The sequence below is a fragment of the Adiantum capillus-veneris genome, chromosome 5 (assembly GCF_014529385.1).
Source record: "Adiantum capillus-veneris isolate H3 chromosome 5, ASM1452938v2, whole genome shotgun sequence".
NCBI classification, from domain to species: Eukaryota; Viridiplantae; Streptophyta; class Polypodiopsida; order Polypodiales; family Pteridaceae; genus Adiantum; species Adiantum capillus-veneris.
Window position 1 is genome coordinate 127,926,306 of NC_140935.1, and position 24,576 is coordinate 127,950,881.

Genomic DNA, 24,576 nt, shown 5'->3' on the forward strand with positions numbered 1-24,576 from the left:
TTGATTTTGCATCAGATGGATGTTAAGAATGCCTTCTAGCATGGAGATTTGCAAGAGGAAGTATTCATGGAGCAACCACCAGGTTTTTAGGATAAACAGGTCACCCAAATTGTGTATGTAAGCTTTGGAAATATTTGTATGGCAAGCCCCCCATGCATGACATGATAAGATAGAACAATATCTTATCACTACTATTGACACCATAATAGAGAAAGTGGGAGTTTTCCCATTCCCTTTTTGTCTAAATGAAAAAGTGGGGATAGGATAACATGTCTTTAAGTTTCTCAAAATGCTATCAAGTAACATATCATTGGAAAGCCCTTTGAAAATGGGATTGATTACACCACCAAGCACACAATTTGGAGTTATGGTATTCATATTACACAGATTTATGTTTTGACCATGAGTCCCAAACTCAAGGGATAGCCACATATTCTTTAATCTAGTGTTTATAGTTGATTTCCATATGGCAGATACAAATCATTTTTAGGATACAGGTCACCCAAATTGTGTATGTAAGCTTTGAAAAGCATTGTATGGCAAGTCCCCCATGCATGGCATGATAATATATCACATTGTCGTATCACTACTATTGGTTTTCATACGGCAGATACAAATCATTTGTTATATGTTCAAAAAACAAATGCTGGGATTGGCTCTTAATATCACTATGTCCATGATCATCTCATTGGAGGTGATGCTTTCAAAGATGTAGAGTGTGTCAAAGCTTTGTGAGCTGCATTATTTTTTGGGAATCCAAGTGATTGTAATGAAAGTGGTATATGGCTATCTCAGAAGAGCTATGGACTAGATATGCTCACAAATTATGGTATGGCTGATTGTAAGACTATTTGTACACCCTTGGATTAGAGTATAAAGTTGAGGATTGATGAAGGAGAAGTGTTGGAAGATGCTACAATGTATCGCACGATTGTGGGTAGTCTAATATACATGACTATATCACGGCCAGATTTCAGCTACACAACTGGATTGGTGAGCTAGTTTATGCAGCTTACATGGAAGCCACACTTGGATGTCATGAGATGTATATTGAGGTATGTGAGAGCTACATTGGATTATGCTCTCTTTTATGACACAGGTACACAATTACATGTGTATGGCTATACGGATTGCGATTGGGCTAATAGTATTTTGATTGCCAATCTACCAGTGGCTAAATGTTCTCTTTTGGGAGTGTTGCTATCACACGAATCAAGAATCAGCACACCGTAGCATTTTCAAGTACAGATGCAAAGTATAGGGGTGCGGCTAGAGATGCTACTTCAAGACTTGTAGGTATATGTGGAGGGATCGGTTGTCATATACTGTGACAACCTTAGTAGCACCTAGTTGGCACAAAACACTGTGTTTCATGCACGCAAAAAATGCATAGAGGTTCACTATCATTTCATCATAGAGAGGATCTTGGATAGAAACATCAACCTTGTTTATCTTGGCACAATGGATCAAGCAACCGACCTTTTTACCAAGGCCCTGGGCACAGACAAGCTATGATGCTATTGAGGAATGCTAGGACTTTAGGATATGGCATTGAGCTTGACGGGGAGTGTTGAGATATCAAGCTCTATGCCTACCTGAGTTTTGGCACATCTCATCTATCACTAACACATGTGAGCAGTCACAAGGATCTTTGCTTGTGATATGACAATTGGCCTTCATTGACGTCTACCTACCAAGAGTGATGGCACACTTATATGCCACTTACCTACTACCGGCTAATGACTATGACCACTTCTATATAGTCATTATTATGTTTCATTGCTTATGCCTTTTGTACCCTTTGTCTTTGTTATTAGTTAAGAAGAAGAAGAAGAAGCTTGAGAGCCTCTATCCCTTTGTAAAGTCTTCTTAATTTGTGTGTGTGAGTGTGTTTGCAAGTGTTTGGTCTCTCTCCTCACCTATTTCTTTTCATTCTCTTCCTCTTCTCTTGTTCTTCTTTTTCAAAGCAGTAAAGCAAAGAAGGGTTTCTTTTCTCACTTGACTTTCTCTTTCTCCCTGTCACTTTCACTTCACTTTCATTTTCTTTTTTTCCTAATTTAACATAGTTTATTTTCACTACATATCATATATTTAATTTCACTACATGTAATCATTAAGTTATAAAATAACGACTATATAGTATTTATAATTAGACACATAAAAAATATATATTAAACACTTACCAAATACGAAAATAAGATTGATTATGCTATTTGGTATTTCAAATATATAGACATTATATTAAACACTTACAAAATATGAAAATAAGATTGATTATGCTATTTGGTATTTCAAATATATAGACATTATGAATTACAAAAAAGGTTTAGACATGATAATATTGAATTATCATGGTGAGAATAAAAAAACTTGAAATCTAGACATATCAGTTTCAAGCAAAAGACAGTTAATGATGCAGATAGATGCACATGACTGGGTCAAGGACAAAATCATAGGGAGACATCCTTCAAGCACTAAGCAAGATACATAAAAGGCACCCAAGAAAATAAATAAGGAAACTCAACCAAAACCTAAGAAACAGGATGAGAAATCATCCATGACACGGGTTGAACAAAGGAAAAAATACCAGGAGTTGAAGAAAACTCTAAAAGAGGTGTATACCACTCATATGGAAACCACAGAAGAAGAAAACAAAAACGTAATGAGTGTTCCATCCCATTACAAAAATTACACGCTCCAAGACTGGAAAGTCATAGTTGAACAACCTGTAAGAGAGTTGAAAAAGCAGGGTGATTCATACAAATTAAAAGACCTGAGAATGCAAAGAAAATTGACTTGGTTGAACCAAGAGAAGAGCCCAAAAATGCCTACATTGCAAATGATTTGACTGAAGAAGAAGAAAATCTTTTGCTAAGCTTTCTGAAAGAATATTGAGATGTATTTGCTTGGTCTTATAAAGATCTCGAGGGTGTTGACCCAAAAATTTGTCAACATATCACACCCACAAGGGATGATGCAAAGCCAAGTAGACAACGACCATATACTTATAATGAAACATTTGCTAGAAAGATCACAGAAGAGATAGAGAATCTTAAAGAATTTAAATTCATCTATGAAATTGAACACACATATTGGGTATCTCCAATGTGGTAGTACCCAAGAAAAATGGAAAATTGCGAGTATGTGTCAATCTAAAAAAAGTGAATGTAGTCACTATTAGACACAACTATCCTCTTTCAATCTCTGAGCATGTTTTGGAATGAGTTGTAGGAAAAGAAGCTTGCAGCTTTTGAAACATCTTCTCGAGGTATAATCAACTTTTGATTGATCTAAAAGATCAGCACAAAACTTCTTTTGCAATTGAATGGGGTACTTTAGCCTATAAGGTTATGCCTATTGTGTTAACTAATGCTCTTGCCACCTTCCAAATATTGATGAGTCATGCTTTCAAAGAATATCTTAGGAATTTCTTAGAAGTATATATGGATGACCTATGTGTACACTTGTCAATCAGGGCTGATCATTTTGAACATCTCAAAAAGGTCTTTGAAAAGTGAAAAATTTCTAGGATTTGTTTAAATCATGAAAAATGCATATTTATGGCTAGACAGGGAAAAATTCTTGGACATATAGTGTCTAAAAATGAGATAGTGATTGATATGGGTAAAATTCATGTAATTGTTGAATTGCCAAGACCAACAACTGGCAAAGGGGTTCAAGCTTTCAGTGGGACATTGTGGCTATTATAAACAATTCATTTATATATATGCTATAATTGCAAAACCCATGTATAGCCTAATTACACTCTTTGTATGGACAGATGACTGTGAAGAATCCCTCATGAAGCTTAAGCAAGCTCTCATGCCAGCTCCAATATTGAAAGCTCTAGATTGGAATAATATACTCCATATACAAGTTGATGCTTCTAATTTTGCTATTGGATGTATACTAGCCCAATCGAGGGACAAAAAATTGATTTTCTGGTTTTCTATGCCAGTAGACAACTAAATGTAGCAGAGAAAAATTATACCACAACTGAGAGAGAAGGATTAGGGATGATTAATGCCGTAAAAAAGTATAGTCATTACCTATTGGTTAAACAAATTTTTGTTCTTTGTGGAGCACCAAGCTTTATTGTATTTGGTCAACAAGCCATGCAATACAGGTAGAAGAGTGAGATGGTTCATTATTATTTTGGAATTTGATTTCACTTTGGTTGTAAAAAAGGGTACCACACACCAGAGAGCAGATCATCTATCAAGGATTATTTCAGGAGAACCACGAAAAGAGGTAGAAGATGACCTACCAGATGCATATTTGTTCTCTGACGAAATGATACCCCGGTGATTAGAAAACATGGTATCATTAATGACTATAGCTCAAGTGGATTCTCAATTCCCACTCCCTATGACACTAGGATTAATTGGACAATCAGATATGTATCAATTTCTAGCTGCTGGAAGACTATACAAAAGGAATCAAGATGGAATCTTGCTTTTATGTGTTAATCATGAAGAAAAAGCCCAATACTTGAATCAAGCTCATACCACCATAGTGGAACTATACAAAAGGAATCAAGATGGAATCTTGCTTTTATGTGTTAATCCTGAAGAAAAAGCCCAATACTTGAATCAAGTTCATACCACCATAGTGGGACCGGACTTCATTTTGCAAAATACCAAACTATGCAATGGATCCTTAGGCTTGAAGTATTTTGGCCAACAATGAGAAGTGATGTTCATTTTTTTGTGAAATATTGTCTTCAATGCCAAAAACAAACACCTCTACCTCATGTGACTTTGTTTCAGACCAAAGTGGAGTAACTATATAGTTACTTACTTGTCAAGCAAAACATTTCCAAAGGATATGAGTATATGTTGCCAAAGAGCAATTGAAACTAAAGCAAGAGACTATCCTCTTATTGTTGGAAACCAATTGTATAGAAGGGGAAAAGATCAACATTTGCGTCTTTTTGCAAATGAAGATGAGTATATACCCATTCTAGAACCAACGCAAGTAGGATTAGCTAGAGGTCACTTTTTTAGTGAAACCACCACTAGAGAAATCTTGATGGTAGGCATATGGTGGCCAACACTTTTTGCAGATGCCAAGGAATTTATTCGGAGATGTGATGCATGTCAAAGAGCAAAATAGCCAACAAGGGTAGATAGCATGCCGTTAAGACCAATGATGGGTGCTAGGCCTTTTGCTAAATGGGGCATATACTTTGTCGGGCCAATACAACCACCTGCTTATAGAACCAAAGCTCAATATATCATTGTAGCTACGGACTATTTGACCAAGTGCGCTGAGGTTAAGGCAACCAGAAAATAAGATGCTAGAACCATAACTTAATTCTTGTATGAAAATGTATTCACGAGATATAGACTTCCCATAGAAGTTGTCAGTTGACAGAGGAACTCATTCCCTCAATGAGGTAATTGAGTATCTACTGAATGAGTTTATAGTTGTCCATAACAAATCCACACCATATCATCCACAAGCAAATAGACAAGGTGAGCACACAAATAAAATTATAAGCTCAGTATTGACTAAAATGGTTAGTTCAGGACGAACTGATTGAGAAATGCATCTACATGCTGCTCTATGGGCGTACAAAGTTTCATTCAAAATAGCTCTAAACGCTACACCCTTTAATCTTGTTTATGGTCTTGATGCCATATTATTGATTACCTCGACCATAGAAACCCTTGAGTTACCTGCTCAAGATCCAACTCTTGCCGAAGTACTCCCAATAGGAAGGGGGGAAGCATTCTGAATGCGGACACTGTAATTGTCAAGCATTAAGGGCAAACATTGTAATTCCTCCGTCTTCAAACATTAATTGTCAATGTTTGAAGTCTGATGTTAACGTGTGTTTTTTTTGGCAAAATTACCTGATAATGCCCTAAGAAATCATTAACAGAGAATTCCAGCTGATAGAATCTCCCCAACGAGTGTAAATATTGTCTATACCATGAAAAAATAGTCATTTTTGCTTATTTTTATCAATTTTCTTGATTTTTTAGTTTAAAAATCAAGAAATTCACAAAAAAGGAACAAAAATTGTTTTCCATTGGATTTTCTTAATTATTGGCTTTCCAAATATTTTCCAATACAATTTTCTATTTTCTTTGATTTTTCAATAAACAGGTCAAAAAATAATAATAAATAGCAGATGAGCTCAAATGAAAAAACTAACGAAGACACTAATGATCAGGAGGACGAGACAGACAAGAAAAAAAAAATCAATCAAAATGCCAAATGGAAGCGGGAGGCCTAAACTAAGCCGCCACGGCCTATTTCTGTAAAATTCTCGCAGAATGAGCTAAGAGTCCGATTGAGAAAATTTTCAAGTCTAACATAGATTTCACATCCTATTAGGACTAACGAGGGAATGGGAAAAATTACTTTGGGGAGTCCGGATATAGATATCCTAGGTAGCCTAAAATCACCTCATTCCCACTACTCGCGGAGAAAGGAGCTCTTTACCCTCTTCGCGTGCCCTTTTCGGAGTCCACAACAGCCCATTTTTAGCGCCGCTTCACAAGAGAGATGAGGGGTAAGTTCTAAACATTCCAAAGAACATTTCACTTTGTACGGATAGTGGTTAGAGTCCCTAGAAAAAACCTTGGAATCCCAAGTGTGCGTAGACTCCCAGAACCCAAACTTGACCATAGCCGCCTGTCAGGTTATTTGAATTGGGTGAAACTTGAACTGTAGCATGCCCATAGATAGTAGAATACTTTCACATCTAGAGATGACCATTTGGCGAGGGTCCAGGGGGGTCCCTTGTGAATAATCTAGGTTTTTGCTTGGCCACAGAACGAAGTTCTGACTTCATGAGCAGTTTATAGACGAAGTCTATAGACAATGTACCAAAGTGGTTTCGAAAAAACCATTGAGGAAAGCTCTCTAAAGTCAGAGACCAGCTCGCAGGCTACAAAGCGTCACTTTTGACATACGACGTCAAATTGACCCCGAATGAGCCCAAAATAGATGAGGTGGACCAGGACTAGGTAATAGACAAGTCCATGGCTTCAAAAGTGACCGCAAGCTCCTACACACCAAGTAGTAGCAGAAATTGAGAACTTCAAAGCCGGAGGAGCATAAAGTGTTGCCGACCTGACCAAATATGACCAAAATCAATTCTAGGCATGTTTAGGGTGTCATAAAGCTATGTAAGCTATCACAGGTCATTTCAAGTAAAAATTGTATGTTTAGTAAATAATCACCATTATTGACTTTTTGCATTTTTTGGCTTGAAACTCATCTTGAGGCCCTGTATGTCACTTGTACACATCATTACTATGCCACATATCACATCTGAACTCAAAAATGTCAACAAAAACCCAAAATTTTCCCAAAAACGCACTAAGTGACCAATCAATCTAAAATCTGAATTTTCTCACAAGTTTTTGATCCAAAACTCACACAGAGGGTCAACATGATGTGTAGAACCACTTGGTATCAAAAAATGTTCAAAAATGTGAAAAAGTAAATGTAAATAATTGGGACTATTTACTTTTGAGTCCAGATGACCCCAAATCCCACTTTTGACCTTATGACACATTAGGGAAATTTTGAGGGCATTTTTGTGCCTTTTAGCGTGTAGAGGGAGAGTGCTCTCTACCAATGGCCGAAGAGCTTCCGTTATAAATCTTCTATTTTTGAAAATTCACAAAAAAGACAAATATACTATCTTTACTATAGTTTTGAGCTGGTAAATACCATAGTAAACAAGTGAAAGTGCTAAAGCATTTAATAGCCATCGCTTTCAAATAAACTTTCTTCTCATATTATATTGTTTTCATTTTGCGCGTTGACATGAAACAACATTTGGATTCTATCTCATGACCTTGTAAACCGTTTTTTGCACATTCTGCTTATTTCTTTTGAACTCAAACTAAACTTCTCTGCTCATTTTTTTTGAACTCAAACTAGACTTCTCTGCTCATCTTTACCATGGAATCTTCATTGCGATCAAAACGACCAAGAACTTCCATTGAAGCCATTATCACTTACAATGCAATTGATCAAAATGAAGAATGGATTCCAATAACTATACACAAAGGAACATGGATACTTATGCAGCAGAACAAGAGAATAAAGTCTTCCACCAAAAGCTCTTTCTTGGCAGGATGGAAGGGTATTGTCAAAGATTTCATCTTTGGCAACAACAAAAAATCAATCAAAGAGGTGATGGTGCAGCATGTGTACATGCATGAAGATTTACATATTGACTCAGAGAGTTCTGTTTTGCCATTACATAGACCAAACTGTAAGACTTTAAACTTAAATCTTTTAACCTTTATTTGTACTGCATGTTGTATAAGCTTATTTGTTGTACAAATTTGTATCCTTCAAACATTGTAGAATGGCAGCCAATAGAATGTGTGATAAATATTTTGAATGTGTGTCATGGATCTATTGGTGAAGAAATATACAAGGGAAGGACTGAGGGCTCACTGACGCAGAGAATGGAAAAGTTTTCTTTGACCATTGTTATGTTCCTCCAAGAAGAAGTGGAGAATTTGGAGCCACAACCAAGCTAGCCTTGCCTGATTTCAAGGATGGAGAATGGTCACTCCCAAGCTCAAGCACAGGTGAGAGCTACAAGTGCAAACTGTTTTGTGAGATTCAAAAGTGTTTGAAAGTAAACATAGCAAGCAAGCAAAGTAGAACTTCTATATTCATGCCACTTATAGTCTTTATAGACTTTTTCTCTAATGCTGAAGTTAGAAAATCTAGAACAATGTTTTCAGTAAAGACTTTCGACTCAGAAAATGTACTTAAATTTGTGGATGAGGGTTGGAACACTAGAACAATAAATGGGATCACTTGTAATGTGAAAGCTGGCTCAATGCTTGCAAATACAAGATATCCACACAAAACTTCATTATGAAATTTTACTTTAGAAGATGGCACTATGTTGGTGGTCAACTTACTCCACTTGATCAAGACATGGAAAATTTCATTAACAGGCCAATACAAGACATTGATATCTGGTTAAACAATGAGCATTTATCAATTGTGAATATAAGAGGCATGTGCAACTTGCAAAAATTGAGATTGGACCTCCAGAATGATGAAGTTGAGCTGCCCACAACATTTTCCTTTCAAATAAATGGTAGAAAGGTATATCCTACCTACCTAGAAATTATTTGTTCTATCATTACTCCTTTACTTACTTGGTCCAAATTGTTTGTAGGTGCCAAAAAGAAATGAAAAAAAGCTACAGTGCAAAGACATTCCAGCTGGCATTTTACGTTTGGTGATTTAAAGATCACAACCCTAATCATGATCCCAAAGATCCATGTTTGCGGTTTTGTGACTACAAAGATCTAATTTTGTATCACATGGTCTACAAAGACCTTTTTTGGTATACCAAATGATCTTTTTGCAAACATACTTCTGAACTGTTGTCATAAAAAAATAATTGACATTGTCATAGAATGTAGAATTTTCAAGATCGTCAAAAAACCTTAGATTTTCTCATGTAAATATACAAGGGATCCATACAAGAGCCTAGGAATTGGATACAAGAGGTTGAAAAATTAGATACAGGGGCCTAGAATAGTTTTATGTCGGGAGTTTTCTTGTCCATGTGGGACTTCCTTGTAGGAGCTGGGGTGGGCTCCTTTGCAGGAGTTTTCTTATTTTTGGGTTCTTTTGGAAGAGGAGGGCTCATTGTCCTGGGTGACCTCCTCGTTGGGGTGGGTTTTTTTTTAGGAGGGCTTGAAGGTTGTTTCCTCTTTCTACTTTGCTTAGCCTTCTCTTGATCATTCTTTTGATCATTTTTCTTTGACACCTTTTCTTCTGCCTTCTCTTGAAGCACCTCAACATCATCATCATCATCTTGGAAAACTTCTTGTAGTGGCCCATTTGCTTCAATCATATACTTGATCAGCCTTGCTCTAGTAAACCATATGTGGTTTTCACTATAGCAATCTCTATTGATCTAAAAAAGACAAAAAATCCAAGTATAAGAAGTAACATAACAAAAAACTTGCAATCAAATATATGTGTGTAGTAGTTTACATCAGTATCCTCATTCTCATTGCAATAAATGAAGTCTATTAGAAGCTTGGCATTTGTGACTACCCTCCACCCACATGAGTGGCTTTCAGGCTATATTGTGACCTGCAATGCAATTATTGGAGATCACATCACTACAACAAAAACAAGTGTTATCGACGCATATATCGACGCTGCCCGTCGCTATACGCGTCGCTGTGAAATGAGTCGCTATTAGCGACGCTCATAGCGACGGGCATAGCGACGCATATAGCGACGACCATAACAAAAAAAAAAAAATCTTGGGCAGAGGGTAGGTAGCCTGGCCTGTGCCCAGTTAAAAGATGGACACAGCCACAGCCAGACTTCCTGCCCTATGCCCAAGAAAGCGAGCAGCACCAAAATATCAACCATGCTCTCGCGCGTAGAAATTTCGGCAGAGTTCCCTTTGTTTTTACATAAACTTTTCAAAAAAAAACCATATCATGTATACGCCTCCTACATGCTATCCATGTAGGATCTCACATGAGATTTAAGGCCAATGAAAGACAACCGTACCAACTAAAAAGCATAGCCATAACCTAAAAGCATAACCATAACTTAAAACCATAACCGGCTATAACCACTTTGATCAAAACCATAATGCAGATAACCATAACCATAAACAAAATTAACAATAACCATAAGCATAACCAGAAAGAGAAACAATAATTGTCTATACAATGACAATGACAATAATCATAACCATAAGGAAAACAATAACTGTCTGAACACTAACTGTTTGTACAAAAAAGAGACACAGAAGCGTGTCTGTGTCTCACAAAGCATATAGATGAAATCTAGTCCACTAATGACTAGGTGTCGCAATCTGCACATAGGACAACTCACAAAATTAGTATTGATATTACTTCACATATACTGACTTAATTAAATCAACTCACACATATTAACGTCTCACCTCAAGCGATCAGCGAGACTGTAAGGCCTCCCAGTCTACAGGCTCTCCTGAAGCTTCAAGATCATTCAGTACTTCATAGATACCTCTGCGATATCCATCTGACTCCTCCTCGCATGATGGAGCTCGATGCATCGCAAGATTCTGCGTTTATACAAAAATCAAAGTAATAAGAATACATGATTCATCGCGTTTTAAAAAACGCCATAGTTAAGATTGGATTAGAAACTCACAAACTCATAGCGAAACGTGTCGAAGCCTCCGCTGCCAAGATGAGATGTCCCCCTAGTCATCTGTCGTACCTGCGCGGCCTCACGCTGCTGTCTGAACCGCGTGGCCGTTGTCCGCTCATCCTCCCTGATCTGTAGCCACGTCTCGTGTGGGATGCCCGAAGGCTTCGGCGAGCCGGTCCTGAAAGCCTTCCGAGCTGCATCTTGTCGATGTTTGATGGTGTCCCGTGCAACACCCTTGATCAACCGCGCCGAAACAACGGAAGAACCCGGAGCAGGCTGGTACTCTCTCAGGATGGTCTCCACTATGTAAGTGACTTTTTCCTTGTCTTCTGATCCCAAGACGTCAGAATGCTGGTTGAAAACTGCCAGCCGGGAGAAGTTTCTCTTGCAATAACCTGTTTATGCCACATTAAATTAAAAAGCTCTCCGAGCACATCACCGTTGCAATCGGAAAATCTCTTTTGTAAATTACGTACCTAAACAAAGCAGTGACGCTTGCATCTGACCACCCGTACACTGACTGAAGATTCAAAAACGCCAGACAAGTACGAAGCACAGATATTTTGGCGCCTTCATAGATTGGTTGACGTGCCAACTTCCCCAACATGTCTTCAGGAGATAGGCACACGGCTTCTGGTGTTGCTTCGTTCGCGTTCTCCTCGCTTGTCTGGAAGAATGCATCCAACATCTCCTCCATGCCGTCGTCTTCTGTCTGTAAGCCCTTTTCTGCTTCCATCCGTGGCTCTATATTGGTCGGACCTTCACGCATAATCTTTTTTCTCTCTCTCTCAGATGTAGGTGCTATGTCGCGGAAATCAATGCCCGTTCCGTAGGAGTCGTATCGCAGATTCTGTACAGTTTCTCTAGCAAACTCTCCGTACGTGTGCACATGCTCATTACATATCCTACGCTTGCGCAGGATTTGATACTTGCAGAGCGTGCACAAGCATGCAATATTTTCCTCCATGTTAGTTGATGACGTTGCCATCTACAATGATTATGAATGTTGTTTTAATATATATATATATATACTCCTCACAATGTAAACTACCTCGCATTCTCTAGTCTTGCCCAATCTCCGTACACCTCGGTCCAGAGGTGTACGGAGATCAGGACCACCGGGTCAAAATCTCGTCTTTATTGGTCAAATCCTATATGGATAGACACATACGTGCACTCCCAGGTGTACATGGAAATGCATGTAGCAGACAAACCCCTTTGCCTCTTTTAGTTCCATAGTTTCTTCTCTGTCTACGAACCCACCTGCCTCCATTCCGAGGTAGCCTGTCAGAGAAAGCTTTCCAATGCCGCACTTGATGAAAGCACAAGCCATGGAAGTTCTTAGCCCAATGAAATTTTTCTACCTGATTGTAAACCGGACGGGGCCTCCATGTCCAATCCAGAAGATAATGTGGAGATAGATGAGCAACTTGAGAAAGACTCAGAAGCCTTGCATGGTTCTTGCTCAAAAAAGCGATCTCGATCTCTCTTTCTCTCTCGATCTCACTCTCGCTATCTCTCTTTCTCTCTCTCTCTCTCTATCTCGCTCTCGCTATCTCTCTTTCTCTCTCTATTTCCTTATTTTCCTATCTCTCTCTCTGTCTCGCTCTTCACTTCCCTACCTCTCTCTCTCTCTCTCTCTCTCTCTCTCTCTCTCTCTCTCTCTCTCTCTCTCTCTCTCTCTCTCTCTCTCTTCCTACGCACACACACACCGTGCTCTCTCTCTCTCCCTCTCTCTCTCTCTCTCTCTCTCTCTCTCTCTCTCTCTCTCTCTCTCTCTCTCTCTCTCTCTCTCTCTCTTTCCTACACACACACACACAATGTAGAGAGAGAGAGAGGGGTCGGGGGGGGCATAATACCTACGCAGCAGGTGGAGGCCAAGATTTGAGCAGAGCGCAGGCAAAAATGGCCCCTGCTGCTCGCGGGTTTCGCTTTTTCCCCCCAATTTTTTTTGTGTCGCTATACGCATCGATATACGTGTGGGAAATAAAGCCTTTCCACGCGTATATCGACGCCTATAGAGACTCGTATATCGACGCGTATAGCGATGCCCGCTAATTTCGTCGATATATGCGCGTCGATATCTCCATGTTGTGTTGTAGTGCATGAAAGAGAAAATGGGTCTCAGTAATATAAAACTAGCACCATTCAAGGTCAGAATGGCAAACCAAAGGATTGTACAGCCAAGTGGTTTAATAGAGAACTTGCATATCAAGGTTGGATTAGAGATTTTTATGACAAGCTTTTTGATAATGGATGTGCAAGGAGCATACAGTATGATCTTAGGTGGAACATGGCTAAGAAATGCTGATGCCATTCATGATTATGCCAATCAGACATTGACTATCCAAGGATCCCACAAGAAAAATTCAAATCAAGACAAATAATACCAGAAAGTGGAAGGTAGCGCTTAGACAAGAAGAACTAGGCAAGAAATATGGGAACAAGAAAATTGAAAAGATGTTGGCCTCAATGAATATTTTCCCAGTACTATTGGAGAAAGAGAAGGTAGAAGAACAACGCCAATAGTTCCCAAAAAAATTTCTAGAAAACAATGTAGAAGAAAGAGCAGTAAGCCTTAATGGGCTTACAAAAGGTAATGATCCAACACAGTTTCCTAATGATACGGAAAAAGCAGACAAGGAAAAGCAAAAGGCAGAAAGCAATAGCAATACTGCTAATACAAAAGAAGAACTACCCACACAATAGAATACCATTTACGAAGACACCAGTATAGTGAAGATGTGGACGGTATCTATGTTGCAGACACCATAATAGAAAAACAAGAAAAAGCAGTAGCCAGAAGAAAGAATGGAATGCCCAAGTGGTTATTACCTGATGATCAAGAAATAGAAGAGTGGAACTTGGAAACTGAATCAGATCCCAAAATGATAAAAATCAACAAACATATGAAGAAGGAGCTTAAAGATAAAGCTTGGAATTTATTCCATAAGTTCAAGGTTGCTTTTGAATGGGAGCATACTGACCTGAAAGGAGTAGATCCAAAAGTATGCCAACATAGGATACCACTAAAGCCTGATGCAAGACCAATACGATTATAGAGGTATATGATGAATCCAAGCTATGCCAAGAAAGTCAAAGAAGAAATTGACAACCTACTGAAGGCTAGATTCATTACTGAAGCTGACTGGTTATTTCCAATAGTGGTAGTTTCAAAGAAGAATGGGAAACTCATAGTGTGTGTGGACTACAAAAAGCTAAATGCCCAAACCATTAAAGATCCATTTCCATTACCTTTTACTGACATGATGTTAGATGAGACAGTTGGACATGAGATGTACAAATTTTTGGATGGGTACAGTGGCTACAACCACTTGAAGATTGCACCAAAAGATCAAGCCAAAACCACTTTCATTATAGAATGGGGAGCTTTTATATACTTGTTTAGGCCATTTGGTTTATGTAATGCTCCTGCTACCTTCCAGATGCATGATGGAGATCTTTAACAAGTTTTTGTATAAGTTTATGGCAATCTTTGTAGATGATTTCACCATATATTCTGTTGAAGAATTATATATACTGTTCCTAGCAATGGTATTTTAGAGGTACAGAGAGAAGAGAATCTGTCTCAACCCATTCAAGTCAATATTCATGGTTTGGAAAGGATATGCTCTATCAAGATATGGGATTGAAATGGCAGCTGATAAGATTACTAGTATTCAACAGACTAGATAACCAAAGAGATGCTTATTTTTGGTGCAAGTCATGCCATGAAGGCCAAGTGTTTGCAAATCAAAAGCTTTTGGCTGAAACTCAAAAAGCTACAATGTCTTTTTGATGCATTTGCAAAATGGGAAGTGGATGTTGTAGGTCCAATGCCAAGGATCAACAATGGCAAAAGGTATCCTTGTGGCTATGGACTATTTGACAAAATGGGTGGAGGCAAGAGCGGTAAAAGATGTAACAGCGAGAAGAGTGTCCTCTTTTTTGTATGAACAGGTGTGTTGTAGGTCTGGAGCTCCTATGGTTATCATTTCTAATCGTGGACCAGGATTTAGGGAAAAACTTGTTGCTGCTCTCATGGAGAAATTGAAAATTCAGCATAGGCATTCTTCCCCTTACTACCCACAATGCAATGGGCTGGTTGAAAACTACAATGGTCAAAATTGTGAAGATGCTATCAAAGTATGCTAGAGAGCATCCTAAAGAGTGATACTTGGACTTGGAAAAGTGTTTGTGGGCTTATAGAACTGTGTATAGAGTGTGGACACAGTTTACACCATATGAGCTTGTTTATAGCTCTTATGCCCATACAGGTGCAGTTGGATGCCTTGAAGTTGTTGTGCAGAATGCAAGGTTTGTATAATGACAAGCTGCACAAAATAATTCTTTCTCTAGAGTTGTAGCAAATGAATAGAGAGAAAGCCAGTGACTATTATCTTCAATAAGCAGAGACAAGGATGGAGAAAATGAACAAGAGGCTACCAAAGAAAGAGATCAAAGAGGGAGATCTGGTGATGAATTATGATTCTCGCTTGGATTTTACTTTTCAAAAGAAGCTGAGGGACAAATGGTTGGGTCCATACAGAGTGAAGCATGTATTTCCTAATGGCACATATGCGTTGCAAAAATGATCTACCTAGAGGGTGGGCAATGATGATAAACCACTTTTGGTCTGTACAAAGTAGTGCGTATATGCATGGTCATATATACAAAAGGATGCAAATACATACATTTTGGAGCTTTGCAAATTGGTTTCAAGTTCTAAAAAAGATGCAATGTGTACACATTGTGAATAGTCAGGTTTGCGTGCCAGTAGTCGGACACATGCACATGCCTAGATAGGGTATCAGGGTCTTGGATATGGTTCTTGATGGCCTCTTTTGGCTCTAGAGAATGTGTTTGAGCTTTCTATAATGTAAATAATGCAAGCAACAAGTGCGGGCACTCTCATCCCACTCGGAAAGTTTGGGACATGCAATAACTGTCTATTTATGGTGCCTGATTTGCGATGATGCGTGCACCGCCCTAGAAGTGGTAAAAAATGGAATGTGGAGATGTGGCAAAGTGCTTTGGGTATCAAAGATCAAGCGTACAAAATTTGGTGAATTTTGGAGTCTGTTTAGGGTTTTTCCCGCGAAAAATGCCCGTCGGCGGTCAAAACTGGCCAAAACTGTAGAAAGTGGTCCCTCATGCACCAATCATTAGTATAATATTATGTTGTGGTCACACAACACATAGTTATCAGTAAGATTTATTGATGCAACTATGCCAAAATCGGTATAGTTACAAAAGCCTTGCATAGTTGCATAAAAGAAAAATAAGTGGTGCACGTGTGACCATGGTTGAGGCTCAATTATTTCGAGAAATAAATGATCTTAACTATGCAATCATTTGGATTCTGACCACTCCCTAATCAGTGCAACTATGCTGGAATCGGGATAGTTACAAGAAGGCTTGCATAGTTGCACATAAGACAAATAACTGGCGCACGTGTGACCATGCAAAAGACACAATTTTTAACTGATAACCATGCATTGCATGACCAATGCATTACAAGAAACAAGAAATGGGTTGAAGAAACGAACGTGGTAGAGTTGAGGTAGGAGAGGATGGTTTGGCCACCTTTGTTTCCCACAATGGTGCCTGCTACCACAAAGGAGATGCCCATCGCACCGTCCAGCTCATCGACCAAAATCATGCCAACACCTCCCGCCGCTTGCACCACCTTGCTCTTGCCCAGGTTGGACTCCTCCACATCCTGCGGGTGCCGGCAAACTACCACCCTCCCCCTCACCTTCCTTGCATCCAACGATCCATTCGTACAAGAGCTTCTGCCAAACCACTCAATAAGCTACCGCCCTCCCCACAGGAAAACCGCCTATGGCCACAATACAAGTTACTTCAACTTTACCTGGATTGTTGGGTAGTGAAGGAGGCTGCCCCAACCTCTGCCCCGTACACCAGCTCTGCTTTCGCTTTCATTTGTTCCATCGTCAAGGACTCGCCCTATCATCCATGACATCAATCCTGCTTGAGGGCCTACTTAAAAAATAAAGAGCATAAAATTCACTAAGAGATGCCATGCACATTTATACAACGTGAGTAAGAGATATTATACCCATTCATAGCCAATAAGTAAAGTGGATTGAGTCAGAGATGTCATACACATGCATTTTCATTTCACAATTCATTGAGCAGCTACAACGGAACGATGCACACTATCGATAACTTTGACATCGCCCTACCAGGGAATGAATAGGGCCAATTACATTCAACATTCCAAGTTTTTAACAAAAAGGACTCTACAGATAACTCAATGGTCATTTCACTCTTCATATGGATCCAAGGTGAGATTTACAACAAGATAACCTTAATGTATAGCCCCATACACATAATTAAGCCTTTAGAGGTTTGAGAAGAAAAAAATGTAGCCGAGTAACGATGCAAAACAATGAGTCCTTGTCTGTCTCCACAAATACTAATACCTTGACTATAGATGTGCTATATTAGACCAAATAGATGACATATACCAATCATAATACCAAATTCCAATCCATATCACTGTGATATACAAAGTCATAGCATGCTATGCAGTTGTTCTAGCTAGCTTACATACATACATCATCCATCAAGACATAAGTCGTCTCATCTCGCACATCAAATGTGGCCCTACCTCATGCAATTCATATGCATTCATATGCTCTTCACTTTGATCAAGTCATTTTTCATGTGCTGACATGCATTCCTTTACAACACGATGCTCTTACTTCATCATAACCAACACACTGTTTGCATGCATCTTTTTGCATGTTTAATCTTAGGCAAAATATAGGAGTGGATATCTAAATTAAATTGCTTGAACTATGACCCTAGCATTCAACTATGACCCTATGACTAGATAACCAAAGAAAGTATCAGAGTTGAGTTCATTCTTGGTTTACATTAACTTCTACAAGAGATTCATTCACATGTTTGCAACAAAGACGATAATCATGTATGTACTTACCCAGAAAGATGTGAGGTTTATATGAACACCAGAATGTGAAGCCAGTTTCCAAGCTTTAAAGGATGCAATCAGTAGCACGCCTATACTGCTAAGGCAACAAAACTGGGAGGTCATTTTCCATGTGCATATGGATGCATCAGGAGTGGCTATGGGTGCCATTTTAGCACAACTAGATGGAAAGGCTGACTATCCAATATATTTTGCCATCAGGAGATTCAGTAAGGCATAGCAGAGCTACTCTACAACTGAAAGGGAAGCATTGGGCATGGTCTTCAGTGCAACTAAGTTTAGACATTATCTAATGGGGAAGTTATTTCATTACCAAGCACTATTATATCTGAATAACAAGGTAGACTCATTACATGGATGATGTTTTTAATGGAATTCGAGTTCAAAATATTCCACAAACCAAGAAAGAGCCACTGTGGAGCAGATTTATTGTCTAGAAGTACAGAGGGTAATGAGGCAAAGTCACTGGGAGATGAGCCAGTATATGCTGAATTATTTCATACGACTACAATAGCAGTAGAAGAGTTAGATCTAGAATGGATGGAGGTGTAGGAATTTCTTCAGACAGGGAAGATTCTAGAAGATTGTCCTCAATCCAAAAAGAAGGGTCTTATTGTTAAAAGTCTGAAATTCACCATTATTGGAGGATGCCTCTATAGATTTGGTATTGATGGAATAGTGAGAAGATGCGTCCACATTCGTGCCAGAATGCAAGTCATTACAGAAGCCCATACTGGCAATTCAGGAGGATACTTCTCTACTGACATCACATACAAGAACATTTTGCAAGTAGGACTATGGTGGCAGAGTGTAATGGTTGATGTCAGAAGCTACTGCAAAACCTATGACATGTGTCAGAGAATGGGGAGACCAACTGCAATAGACATGACTCCACTGACAACCATACAACCATTAGAAGTGTTTATGAAATGGGGATTGGATTTCATGGGACCATTCAAGAGGGTGACACCAAGAAAGAACAAGTATATTGTAATGGCAACATGCTATGTCAGTAAGTGGGTTGAAGCCAAGGCATTACCAAACAATATTGTCAAGTCAATAGCGTGGTTTCTATATGAGCACATTATTTGTAGATACGGGTGTCCCATTGAAATAGTTTTTGATCAAGGTACTCATTTCATTAATGAGACTATTGAGATTCTCAAAGAACTATTTTCCATAAAACACAGGAAGTCTACACCCTGTTACCCAAGGTGTAATGGTAAAGCAGAAAGCAGCAACAAGACCATTAAGACTATACTAACAAAGATAGTCCAAAACCCCACAATTGGGATGAACAGTTGCAGACAACATTATGGGCTTACAAAAATGCCTACAAGGTGACTATTGGTATGATACCATTCAGAATGGTGTATGGTACAGAGGCAGTAGTACCACTGAAATTTGCAATACCAAGTTAAGAATGGCAGAACAGTACGATATGGACTTCAATAAGGTTCTGAAGGCAAGATTGGAAGAACTGCAAAGGTTGGATGAAATCAAACAAAGGGCACTTTTGGAGCAACAGATAGTGAAGCGGAGGAGAAAATATTGGCATGACACTAAGATTAAAGTCACGGAGTTTAAGCAAGGGGATCTTGTACTATTATATCAATCCAAATTAGGGTCCAAGAAACCAAACCTTAAGATTGCATGGTATGTGCCCTATGAGGTAGAGTGGATTTTCTCTAATGGTACTGTAAGGTTAAAAGATCTCTCTAGGCTTCTCTTACCAAGAGTATATAATGGTCCCAAAATCAAGTTATACTATTCTCCACCTAATGATAATGGCACTGAAGGTAACACTGCTATACTGGATTATGAATCAGAAGCAGAATTGTCTCTTCTGATGAGTGGCCAGTAGCTTTGGAATAAGTGCCTAATGAGCGTGACGGGTTCGGTGCATTAACTGCTAGAATCATTGAGAACATTAAGGGGCAACTAATGTCATCATTCAAGCGGCCGACCAATATATGCCTGCCACCTCAACAGGACATCAGCCAATAAGCAATAAGTACTGGATCCACTGGTTACAAAAACGAGGAATTCTGGCGGCGACTTATTTATGGTGTGGGTCAAAACTACTGTAAGAAGGGTTGTTGGCTATCTCAGAGCACCACTTTCATCTCTTGAGAACTCTACGCAGGCTCTCGCGACATCGCCAGAAGCTTCCCCGACGCCAACACTTGTGTCCTCTCCTCTGTCATCTTTTAATCTTTCAACCTTCACCTTCTCAATACCACAAAGAGCTTGCAGCAGTTCACCAATAGCAGCAACAATGGCTGAGAAAGAAAAGGCAGCTATGCAGGCAGCATCTTCAGCCAAAGAATCAAACCTTTAGCTATGCTTGCTTTTTCAGCAGCAGAAAAAGGTCTGCTCAATCAATGGGGACTCAAGGTCTTGGAAGAAGCTTCTAGGATTCAGATTAATGAACCAGTCATAAGGCAGACAGTTGACTCATTTCAACAGAGTACCAACACTGGCACTATGAATGGTAGAGAGATGCAGTTTTCTGTGCCAACAGTGGCACATGTGTTTAAACTACCTAATGATCCTAAGCCTAGGCCTTGCACAGCAAAAGAAACATCCATTTATCTCAAAAGAAAACTCAGACCAGAAGTTGAAGAGAAAGCAGGCAGGGCAGGGTATTGCTGTAGCTAACCTTAGTAACCAGAAGGCCTATAGGTTTGCTACAGAGGCCATTAATTTGAAGAATTGCAGCACATATATCTCGGAGGAATTGAGATATATCCCCCATACACAGAGACTGCACATATATCCCCCATACACAGAGACTGCAAATCAATTGAGATATATGAATATTGTAGATAGATCAGGGATTGGTGGGATAGAAGCAAGACAATGTGGACGGCATGGCAACAGGTATTACACCAGATAGAACGAAAGAGAACAATAAGGGAGCTTAAAGAAGATCTAATACAGTTTAGAACTGGTATGAAGCAGTGGCGGACTCAAATGATAGAACTGATAAAGGGGAACAAGGCCAACAAAGAGGACCAGTACAGAGAAATAGAAGAAATCTTATTTGAGGCCAGAATCAGAATGAATCAACCAGAACCAGCAGGGTGGCTACACACAGCTAGCCACTGTCACAAATTAGCAAGGGCATGGCTGACCAAAGGAATGACAACCTTTTACCAGTCTTCAACGAAGCAATGGTACCCTTTTAACACCATATGAGCAAGAGATGCTGATAGACAAGCAGCAGGTCCTGGAGCAAGAGGCCATTTACAGGATTATCAAAAGGAATACTGCAGCTGAGCAAAGGGAGGCCAACACCAGTTGCTCTAGAAGAGCAGCTACAACTCACCAGCAGCCACCTGTAAAGAAGCCTCCAGACAAAGGCAAGAAGAAGAAGTGACCAGTACTGAAGAAATTTCATACTGTATGAAATTGAGAGAAAGGGGAGAAGGATGTAGCAGTAGCAGCAGCTGTGGGAATTGCCATGTACTAAGAGATAATAGTAGCAGTTGTGGGAATTGTCGCGTACTAAGAGACAATAGCAGCAGCTGTGGGAATTGCCGCATACTAAGAGACAATAGCAGCATGACAGGCACGGCAGTGACGGTGCACAGTCGATTAGAGCCCAGTGCTGAGCCTATAAAAGGGCATCCACTCATGATCTTTGTACATTTGAGCTTTGTGAATCAGAGTAGCTTGAGCCTTTATTCTTTAAATGAGCCATTATATCTTTTACAATCTAATGCTTTGAGCCAGTATACTTTTCCTAGTCACAATCTCTGGTACTGATGTACCTTGTACAAACTCATTACCTAATGGTTATCTCCACTTGTACCATTAAGTCTCTTCTGTTAATGCCATACCAAGTTCAATTGATTGTCTACTGCTACTATTGTCAATTCCATTATCTACTGCTTGTCTCTACTGTTTCTACAGTATCTGCTCTGGTGCTGCAATATTGTTGCCATTAACTTAGCCCTGGAATTAGCCCAAGCTATTCCATACATATAGAGAGATACCTATACACGTATATAGACGTTAGATTAAGGAGCATAGCACTCGATGGTTGACCGCATGCTCTTGGGGATAGTCCGGTTTTAGTCGTGAGACGATAATATCAATGGAAGATCGCGGGGTACCCTTACGGTTGCGATTGTGATGATATCTAAGTAGGTAGCCTTTAGGCCGTTGGCATTAATAGCCCCTATCTAGGTCTACTAGTATTTATGCATCTATTTATATGTATGTATGCATAAATAGCATGTATGTATGTAAAGAGGGATGGTTAGGTGTGAGAGTAGAGAGAGGGCAATAGGAGTGTCTCTCAACACCCTTTTTATCTATACATTAAATAGGTAGAGGCCATAGGAGTGCTGTCTTTACAACTCCTAGTGCTGTCTCTCTCCCCTAAAATCCTAACCCTCTCTACCTCTCTATCTCCATCTCTATATAGAGAGTGCAGGGATATATGGTGATTAGAGTGTAGGTTTCTTTCTTATCTATCTATCTCTACTCTCTCTATACAAGGGATTAGACGAGGATTAGGTGTAGATAGTAAAAGAAAGATATATACCTACAAATCAGTCTCTCGATCACCTATTGAGGAGCAGCCATCGTCTTCGTGCTTTAGTTGGTTCACATCACAGATGGGACCCCCACTAGGGTGGCCTTCACTTCCACTGGATGCATCTCTTGAGTTGGTAGTTAGCATAATGAATTTAGCATGCACAATTAATTAATTTAAGGCGAGTTTAAGTGTGGATGTCTTTTGGATTGCTACAGGCATTGTCCTCCTATAGTTTTGGTGGAGTAGGGCCACCTACTCCGATTCCTCAATCAATCGCCCGATCCAAAGCTAGCTCGCGCACTCAATCTGCAAGAGGAGTACATGGCATTCCATTGATGCAGAGTTTGTTTGGCCGCTACATCCTACAACAATTGGATCAATATGGTCTTTCATTGCAGCCTACACCCCCTTCTACGTTCCCTTCTTATCAATCGACCCCCCTTCTATCGCAGGGACCTTCCCCAGTGCAAGGATCCATCCCAGTGCATTCTACTCCAACCTCGCCATCCCCTTGTTAATAGTCCACAGGTGGTCAACACACCTCTATAGATGGTCAATGGACCTCTAGAGGTAGCAAGCGTCGTGAGAGATGGAGGAGTGGGGGTTCTTGTTGGGATGCTTGTTTTGGTAGTGGTGGGCAAGTTGCCTCATCTGTTTCAAAGCGTGTCGCTCCAACTGCAGAGGATGAGGGCCCACAATGCACCCATGCCGCCAGACACACAAGGGCACCACTATAGAGTTGTGTACGGTGGCAAAGTTGATTTTGGGACAACGTAGGGTAGAGCATTTTGGCACCATCTCCAAATTCTTATACACTCCACATGTAAAAATTGTTTTATAAAATATTAAGAGCAACATCCTAAGCATGCACGCTATGTTGAGGAAGCATTGCTTGACCGATTTCATGACCCCCCCCCCCAATGATTGCTTTTCCATGCAATAATTGGATGGGTGAATCAAGATTTTTTGAAGAATAAGCAATCGAGTGTTCGACGAGTTGCAGCCAACCAGGTCACAAATCTAGAGTGGATCTTTTGTGGTGAGAACATGTTTGATGCAGAGTGACAGTGGGCCATGGAAGAAAAGAGCATAGAAGCAACGATTGACTCTTCTCACATGCAACAACGCAAAGCTCGAGCAAGGCAGTTTCCCATGCACTATGATTCTAGAGGAAAAAGAGCTCGGAAAGATAAGTTTGTAAGGGATATAAATGATTTAATTTTCTCAACTTCTAGAACATTTGGGTTTTTTGGAATCTAGGAATCTAGGGACATGGTCAAGTATTGAGAGAAAAAAGTATTGAGAGAAACACACGGAGTTTGATACATGGCGATGGTATTAAAAAACGACCACATCTCTTGTGTGAGTATTATTTTATTTTGACATATTTTTGGTTTTTGCAGAGTCAAGGCGATGAAGCTGCATATGTTCCACTTGACAAAGATGAGGGGGAGGAAGAAACGGAGGACTTATAGTAGAGTAGTGTTTTATGTTTATACATTTTACTTATGCAACTATAACACAACACTCTTTCTAAAACACAACACTCTTTTGTACATAAAACTCATCTCAGAGTGCTATATTATGTTCGTGTGTTCCAATTTACATTTCTAAAGTGTCATTCAAATCAGAGTATTCTATGAAGTTGAAATTTTATAAATATAATGCCTTGTAAGTCATAGTTTGCATGTTTTGTGCATGGTAAAAATAAAGATGCTCATTTAGATCATCCCAATTGGATGGCCCAAATAAACATCTTTATTTTTGTAAATATTGATAGCAATAGTACTACCGGTATATTTGGCGATAGAGGTACCAATTCAACTTACGATAATACATCCGCAAGTATTACCGCTAGCATTGCTGAAAGTCCATTATCGAG

At 39.5% G+C, this 24,576-nt stretch overlaps 1 protein-coding gene across 1 annotated transcript; it reads left to right on the forward strand.

Annotated features, from left to right (window-relative positions):
* The first annotated feature begins 19,568 nt into the window (after window positions 1–19,568).
* Window positions 19,569–20,009, forward strand: LOC147458087 (uncharacterized). The gene has a single exon (XM_086513393.1). It carries the CDS (start codon window positions 19,569–19,571, stop codon window positions 20,007–20,009), a length of 441 nt encoding a protein of 146 aa, XP_086369519.1.
* Window positions 20,010–24,576: the final 4,567 nt, after the last annotated feature.